The sequence below is a fragment of the Diorhabda carinulata genome, chromosome 1 (genome assembly GCF_026250575.1).
Source record: "Diorhabda carinulata isolate Delta chromosome 1, icDioCari1.1, whole genome shotgun sequence".
Classification (NCBI taxonomy): Eukaryota; Metazoa; Arthropoda; class Insecta; order Coleoptera; family Chrysomelidae; genus Diorhabda; species Diorhabda carinulata.
In genome coordinates, this window is record NC_079460.1 from 3,849,529 (window position 1) to 3,857,643 (window position 8,115).

The window sequence follows — 8,115 nt, forward strand, 5'->3', positions numbered from 1 at the left end:
ATCATACAGTGTGTTTTATTAGTTAAAACTGTTCAATTTGTTAATTAAACCACCACAAATGATCATACAGTGCGTTTTATTAATTTAAAATGTCCAATCTGTTATTTAGTTTCTCACAAATGATTGTACAGTGCGAAGATATGCTAAAAAATTTTAATGGCGTGGGCTGCAGGATTATTGAGACAAAATAAAATGTCTTTGTCTTTTTAAAAATCACAATCCCATCCCCTGTGAGGGAAATTTTTGAGGGCCATTTCTGAAATTAACAATCAAACGAAATAGGACAAAAATAAAAAAAGTTTTGATAAAAATACTTATATTTACATAACAAAAATATAAATAATTTGATTTAATTAGTAATTAATTTTTTTTACTAAAAGTTGTACATTTAAAATAAAAAAATATTTGCTTCTGAGTCTGAGAAAAATAATTCTTTGTAAATTTTGAAGTAAAACTTCTTTAGAGTAAAATTAATCAAATTTGAAATATTTGAAAATTTTATTAGAATACAATATCCAATAAAATACCACAGACCCCTTCATGAGGTTCAGACTTGGCCAAACGTCAAAAAAAGATTTTTTTCAATAGAATGTCCTAATAAAACTATGGACGCCAATGAAGCAAATAGAGTATAAAACTTTGTAATTATGTCAAAAAATTAAAGGCACAAATATCCAGTTAATTACTGACTACATCATCCAAAATTATCATAAATTTTCATCGTTTCATCGCTTTCTTCATCCTAAGTACTTTCTTCTTTCTACTGCCACCTAATTTTTTCTTAAACGGCTTATTTTTCCTTAAGTTATTTCTCACTTTAGCTTTAACAATTCCTTTCAAATCTCTTCTTAATTTTGTAAACTCTGTGTTATTTTCTAATTTCATCTTCTCAACAAAATCAAAACCCTCTTGTAATCTGTAATCGTCTAATTTAAAAAAGAAAGGATCAGTCCATGAAGGAGCACTCCTAGTTTTTTGTTCATTGCTAATTTTTTTCGTATCACTATTAATTTCAGTAGTTTTCGAAGGGATATCATCAGTTTGGTCTTCATCATCCGAAGAATCGTACTTGAATGGATTCTTTTCTTGCTGAAATTTATTATTCACATTTGTTGGAACTTGTGTTTCAGTCTCCATACCTTCATGTTCTGCTTCGTCATGATGTCCAAACATACTGAGTAAACTAAATTCTTTCTTTTCTTCAAAAGTTTGTTTCAAATTGTCCACAACTTTGTAAAATACTTCTTTAGATACTTCTGGTGGTGCTTTTTCCTCAGCTTTCTTTTCTTCTGTTATTTCAGTATCAGAATTTTTTCTTTTCCTTTTCTTCTCTTTCTTCTCAGGGGGTGGTTTAGGAATTACAAATTTTGAATGCTCAGGTTGTGAAGGATCAAAGCGTAGCATAGATTTATTACTAGTTGATTGAATTTCTGCTTTTCTGGTTATTTTTTTCCCCAAAACTTCTTCAAGAATCTCATATTCTTTCTTCTTTTCTGCTTCTAAGGAAATATCTTCATTGTCTATGTTATGGGGTTCTGCATCTTCCTCTTCTTGTTCGTTATCCAAAAACCTCTGGTCTAGAGTAAATCTTTTGTCATTTTTATATTTTGATTGAAGTTCTAACAGCTAAAATAAAAAATACATTGGAATTGTTGTCTCCAAAAGATTATGGTTAAAAACGTAACCTTTAAATTAAACCTATAGTAGGCTCAAAACACCAGGCAGTGTAATTACGAGTGTTTGTGTAGTGGTAGTGTAAACAGTGTGTTTAGTATTAAATAGTCTTAATGCACAAAACTAATTAGCAATACAAATTTACCTTGTTCATGCATCGATAAGTTCTGAATACGGGAAGGTAATTTATATGGGATACATGAAAGGGATAAGTGAAACAATAAAAAAATCTTTTTGATGAACATTTTGATTATTTATATTAAGGCTTAGGCAATGGTTTGAAGAATCTCGTAATATTCTCTTGCTTGAAAGATTTTAAATCTCCTACAATTCAGACTGATACACGCAGCAATCGCACTAGCAATTTGCCTCTTAAAAATAAGACTTCGTTCCATAGACGGATCAATGTTCATAAAGAAATTGCAATGCTCATTTTCCATTCTTAAACCTTCACTAAAACTTTTCAAATTAAATGTCACGTTTCCAGTGCTTGTTGAAGCCTTTTCTCCAATGTGCTGTGGATTTAACATTTCCTCCAAGTCAGTTTCAGTCAAATCCTCATCTTGCGATTCAACTTGATTTGTTCGAACCTATCACGTCCTATTCCATTCGTGATTTCACCTATAGTTGCAGTCAAAGTTTAAACTTTCACAGATTATTCGTCATTTCCGCAGTCAGAGTAGGCCACAGTTTCTTTCAGCATGACCAGTTTTTCAAATGATTCTGTTTTTTTTAAATAAGTTTCAACTTCAGAAACAAAACAATGCCGGAACAGGTCACAAAAAATAGTGTTTGTAACCCACACTTTCTTATTAGCACACCAAAACACTGGCAGATTGTCCTTGTTTAAAGCATCAGTGGCTTAATGACAAAGTAACTCTATCCTTTGCTACTTTAAATCTAGGAGCAGACTTTTCGCTTTTAGAAATAAATGTTTTGTTTGGCATTAAATACTTGCTCAAGTTTGTATCCTCCATCATCTACAAGGTTTGCAAATTATTCTGGATATCGTTCTGCTGCTGCAGCAGTGTCTGCAGATGCTGCTTCTCCAACGATTTTAATGTTATACAATGATTGTCTTACTTTAAATTTATTGAATCATCCTTCTGATGCTTGAAATCCTCCATCTATACATTCACCACTACAACTACCATCAGGTTCTTTCAAATGAGTCTTCTCTTGGAGCATTGGACCACTCAGGAGCACCTTTTTTTATTGTGGTCTTTGATCCATAATGACAACGCTACTTCAATTTTTGCTGGATAATGAATAATTTTTGCAGTGACAGTGAAATTAAAGCTACAGAAGGGTTTTTTAATCAATCGTACAATTGATTTGTTGACATTGAATGAGTGTGATATACAACTTAAGAATTGTGTGAGTAAAACAAAACCTAAAGAATGCAGGAATAATATAAACATAACTCAAAAAAATCTATTCAGCTGATATAAAATAAAATTAGAACTTTCCTTTTAACTGGTATAAATAGAAAAACTATTTAAATTTGAATATAAAGAGTTATTCAATACCTTTTGACCTTCCTTCCCTTGAAAATGTTTCTTAACAGTAAAGTTCGCCTCAAAGTCTTCTTCAGAATCACTCTCAACAAACAAAGTGTTTTTGTTCTTTCTACCATCAGATTTCTCTTCATCTACAGATGTTTGTTTGATATTGTTAACATTTGGATTGAATGAATTATCATCAAACACTATCTTATTATTAGATGCAGAATCAACATTTGATAATGCAGATTTAATAAGATTTTTTTGGATTTGGTATCCCTGTTTCAAAAGTTTTAAGGACTCTAATCGTTTAAGATTGGCTGTCGATGTGTTGACTGATGTCTTTTTCTTTTGCAATTCTATTTTTATGATAGGCGCTTTTCCAACAGATTCTATTTTCAGTGATTTGGAAAGTTGAGATTTACCTTTGTTGTTTTTAATAACTAAATCAGAAATATGAGAGGATGAAGAGTTGTTTTTAATATGATTATTTGAAACAAAATGTTTCTCTTCATCTTTTTCGTTTTCAGACGTACTATCTAAATCTGATGAAAATGTTTTTATAGCAGTAGCTGCCTTCAAACCGTTATTTTTTTTCTCTGGTTCATCATATTTTTTGACCATTATGTTTTCAGTTTTTGGAATACTTTCTCTCTCACGTTTTAGTCTATCTAAAAAGCTTTCTCTGGCAATCTGAAGGATTACACGTTGACCTAGCCATTTTCCTTTTGAAAAATCATTAAAACCTGCAATATAAATAAAATAATTTATAATTACATAATAATATATAATTCACAACTTACACTGGTTTAAACTTTTAGCATCTATTTTAATTGTAACATAAGCAAAAAATAACGAAATATTTTTCTGTCCCAATTCTTTACGTTCCTTAATTTCAACAGAGGTAATTTCGCCATAGTTTCCAAACGCTGATTCTATTTGCTCTTTTGTCGCCGTTTCTGGCAAGTCACTAATAAATATTCTATTTGATTCCAATTTCATTTTATTTCTATCATGTGTACAAATTGTTACAACGATAAAAAAAGTTGGGTTATTTCATAGAATAATACATATATGGAATACTATTTACAGGAGGTTAAATTTAGAAAACCATAACCTCTAGTTAATAATTCTTCTCTCACCACTTCGAAGTCTAATTTTATAAGAGCAGCTAGTTACCAGTGAATTTTGTATCCACATGAATTAGAAGTTAATATAAAAAAAACTAAAAAAAAATTTCAATCTAAAGTGTATTAATAATCATATTAAGGTGTTCTATATTGTACTCTATGAAAGCTTTGCTTTATATTATTTGATATTGAAACGACTAAATCAAACTTTCCTCAAAAATGAACTAATACTCTTTAAGAAAAATTTATTAACAAAATGAGGCGAACAATAACACTGTGCATCTATCCACCATAAAGTTGATTTGATAAATATTGAAAAACAAACAATTTTTTTAAAGCTTGCATGGCGTCATAGTTTCTAAAATGGAACAATCTAATATTACCTATACATTATTTCCCCGTTGTACCTAACTTCATACACAGATCAGCTTTTAGTAAAATATGTTTTTTGTTGTATATGAACTATCCAAAGTTATTCGAACAAAAAAAGTCAGAAAAGAATTTATAGGTGTCACAAAAAAAACTGAATATGACTGGAATAAAATAATATATTTTTTTTTGATAATGGTACATTAAAACAAATAAAGACCATCACAAAATTTGTGTGACAAAAACAGAGCTTACAAAAATAATTAATAACATTAGCATTATAATCCTCCCGTCTTACGGCATTTCAGGTATTATGAAATGTCAAAAAGTTGGTGATGCACTATATTCTATTCCCACTTATCGATATAAAATTAAATAAAAAGGCAAATTAGTTCTTAAAAGAACGTTCCATCCAATAATTCCCTTTAAACAATAGAGTAAGCAAAGCTCTCGTCAAATTCAGTTTTTAAAACGATCAGTTATTCACGTTACGTCAATTATATCTTGGAATGTCTTCAACATGAGAGTGTTAAATATTTATATTAAAGAAGATTACACCATAACCAAAGACTGAAATAAATCGAAATGTCAATTTTTATCTGTCTTTCAAAAATTATTACAAAAAACTAATTTTAAAACAGAAGATACCTAAAATCAAAAGCGGATAGAACAATAAATATATCAAAAGCTATCCCCAACAAATTTGCGTTCAATATTGAAGTTGGACTTGAAAACTACATCCCTTTAAGATACAGTTAAAGCAAGAATTTGAAGAAAATAATAACATTTGAGAAGGACAATAAATTAATCAATATTTACAAAGTGTTTTCTTTTTTTCATAACAACTTTGAAAGTGCAAAAATTTATCGCTCACTCTGTAATATTAGGTACTTTGGGTAACTAAAATTTTTTACTTTCATTGTAGAAACGATCCACAGAAACTGACTTAACAGAAAAAAGCGAACCTGAAAAAGAATGCTTCAAAAATAGAGGTACTTTTTCCCCTCAGGCATATTAAAATTAAGCAAAATAAACTCTGGTTCATTAAAGGTTTCATATATCTGCAAAGAACATGCATTCTTTTTGACAGAACAATTGGTCAAAACCAATTTCCTTCCTCCCAGAGAACCTTCAGACACTTCAGGGGTAGTTTTGACAAGGGGTTTTAGGACTTCGTTCATAATAAAGTGTATTAGGATTGAACTCTGTATATTAATATGTTTTTTTTTATTATAGATCCTCCATGGTCAGCTGATGCATATTTTAATGAAAAATTTATAATTATCAATTCAAATGATTTCATTGGAAATTATTTTCTGATATTCTTTTATCCATTTGATTGGTAAGAATCTTTTATATAAATTATTTATAATATAATAAATTATTTTTTGATACTTTTAGTGGCGAACTGCCACATGTTGCACCCTCCTTGGAAATAGAATTTTTCCATAAACATTTTGAAGAGCTTCAATGATGTAATACTAATGTTGTAGGCTGTTCCGTCGATTCCATTTATGCTCATAAGCTTTATATGAACGAGATATTGAAAAAAAAAAATAAATCTATAGATAAATTATCATTTTCCCTAATTGGAGATTCTGACCTTAAGATCTGCCAATTGTTCAATGTGATACATCCCAACTTACAACATTCTTACAGGTAAGTAACTCAAATTTTTGATTTAGGGTATTGATTGAAGTTGAAGGGTATCAATCAGAAGGAGTTTGATAAAACCATATCTACAAGGTGAATGTCAAAGATGGAAGGTTTGTTATATTGTTTATAACGATATGTGTTTGTTAATTGATTCAAATTACACGTTTTTGATTTATCGTGGCCTACAATCAACTTTAATTTTAGAATAACTGAGAGAAAAATTGTGATATCATATTTTCAGTCTCTATTTTATACCTATGACTTCACGCAATATGGCGGCCTGAAATGTTTGAACTATAAAATAGACGAATAAATAATTATTTCTTATTCCAGGGCGGTGATACTTTTCAATTCGGAAGGGGAAATTATTCTATACAACATTCTCACTGTCAATCATGTAATGGTTTTGACAAATGTTTTCAATTTTATTCATGCTCAAAAAATTTCACGTTAGAAAAAATTTTTATTTATATTTCAATCATGAAAATTGATTGATTATATTTGATTGTTGAAAATGTTCATGAATTGAGGCAATTTTTTAAAGTTCGTTCATTATAATTTTAGGTATTGTTAAAAATGTGTTATTAATAAAATTTTTTTTTCCAATCTGAAAAATTTGTTTTGCTTAGAATAAGACAAGAAAAAACTGAATTTGAGGGGTTTCTAATTAAAACTTGCAATTATAGAGAAAGTTCTATAAAAAAAGGAACATGGGTACACATAATGATTTTTTATAGAATATACATGATGTTTGGTTATTTTGATAAAGTTCAGTCTTGTATCCTTTGAGATATCAATTTGAAGGATTATAACCATCATTAGTCCTCACATTTTAAAATTATTTATTATCTTGTGTTTGTGATATCTCAAGAGTTCAGAACTCTGTTATACTAATCAATCACCCTGTATGTAACACATCGAGCTCTTTTCAATACCAAAAAACCTTCATACTATGCAACAGATTCCAATTCTGTACAAGGTCCAGGTTCAACTATCTTTGAAGTATAGTTTGCTCATTTGGAGTTTGACTCCGAAGATGCTCGACTCAATTAGATTCATAGGTGATCCAGATTTGTCTAGAAACTTGGACGGTAGAAAGGTCGTAGACCTGATTTAATTGCCTTTCCGAGCTGTCCAACATAATCCCACTTAGAGCAGTATTTGCAACACATCGAGCAAAGTCACGTGGTTGAACTAGCTAAGGCAGCGTCACAAAAACTTTTTTTTAATACCTTTATATTATACAACAGCTTTCAATTCTGTACAAGCCCCAGGTTCAACCATCTTTTTTCAGACATTCGGAGTTCGACTCCCAAGAATACTCTGAGGATGCTCGACGAGGTGATCCAGAGTTGATCAGAAACTTATGCAGCTTAGAGCATAGTAGAAAGGTCGCAGACTTGATTCTGTTTTACCGATACCATCACGGCAGATGCTTAGATCTCCAACATAATCCCACCTAGAGCAGTATCTGCAAGAACGTCAATTTATCAGGACTCATTTCTTTGGAGAAGTGCAAGCCTGTCAAATCAGCCACCAAGACACGTCTTTTCCCTATAGAAGTTCGAGATCAATATCCACTTGAATTACTTATTATTTGATATTCTATTCATGTGGTATTTTATAACGACTTAAATAATTAAAGTATTTATATTAATTTAAAGAATTTTTTTAGATGAAAAATCTTCAACATCTAAATAATTGGAGTATTGTGCTGAAATTTCAGGGGAGTGTTTACGAAGCTCAATTATATGTAGAATAAAATTGGGATGTCCCAATAGGGT

The 8,115-nt window shown here is 30.2% G+C and overlaps 1 protein-coding gene and 1 long non-coding RNA gene across 3 annotated transcripts; one reads left to right on the plus strand and one right to left on the minus strand.

The window, feature by feature from the left end:
• Positions 1-299: 299 nt before the first annotated feature.
• Positions 300-4,307, minus strand: LOC130903528 (probable RNA-binding protein CG14230). Its single transcript, XM_057815684.1, has 3 exons — positions 3,980-4,307; positions 3,204-3,922; positions 300-1,626 (listed from the first exon to the last, which is right to left on the minus strand). Exons 1-3 carry the CDS (start codon positions 4,176-4,178, stop codon positions 718-720), a joined length of 1,827 nt encoding a protein of 608 aa, XP_057671667.1. The 5' UTR covers positions 4,179-4,307; the 3' UTR covers positions 300-717.
• Positions 4,308-5,206: 899 nt separating this feature from the next.
• LOC130902469 (uncharacterized) lies at positions 5,207-6,946 on the plus strand. Of its 2 annotated transcripts, none has more exons than XR_009060398.1 (4): positions 5,207-5,667; positions 5,912-6,017; positions 6,169-6,334; positions 6,665-6,946. It is a non-coding gene; the product is annotated as an uncharacterized LOC130902469 (long non-coding RNA). The 2 variants fall into 2 exon arrangements; XR_009060399.1 differs by having other exon boundaries at positions 5,224-5,667; positions 6,077-6,334.
• Positions 6,947-8,115: the final 1,169 nt, after the last annotated feature.

Coding starts and splice junctions, on each gene's coding strand:
- LOC130903528 (XM_057815684.1), bottom strand. CDS start 4,178: ATGAAATTGGAATCAAATAGAATATTTATTAGTGACTTGCCAGAAACG. Junction 3,923..3,979: donor TGCTAAAAGTTTAAACCAGT/GTAAGTTGTGAA, acceptor TTTATATTGCAG/GTTTTAATGATTTTTCAAAA. Junction 1,627..3,203: donor AAGGGAAGGAAGGTCAAAAG/GTATTGAATAAC, acceptor TTTTTATTTTAG/CTGTTAGAACTTCAATCAAA.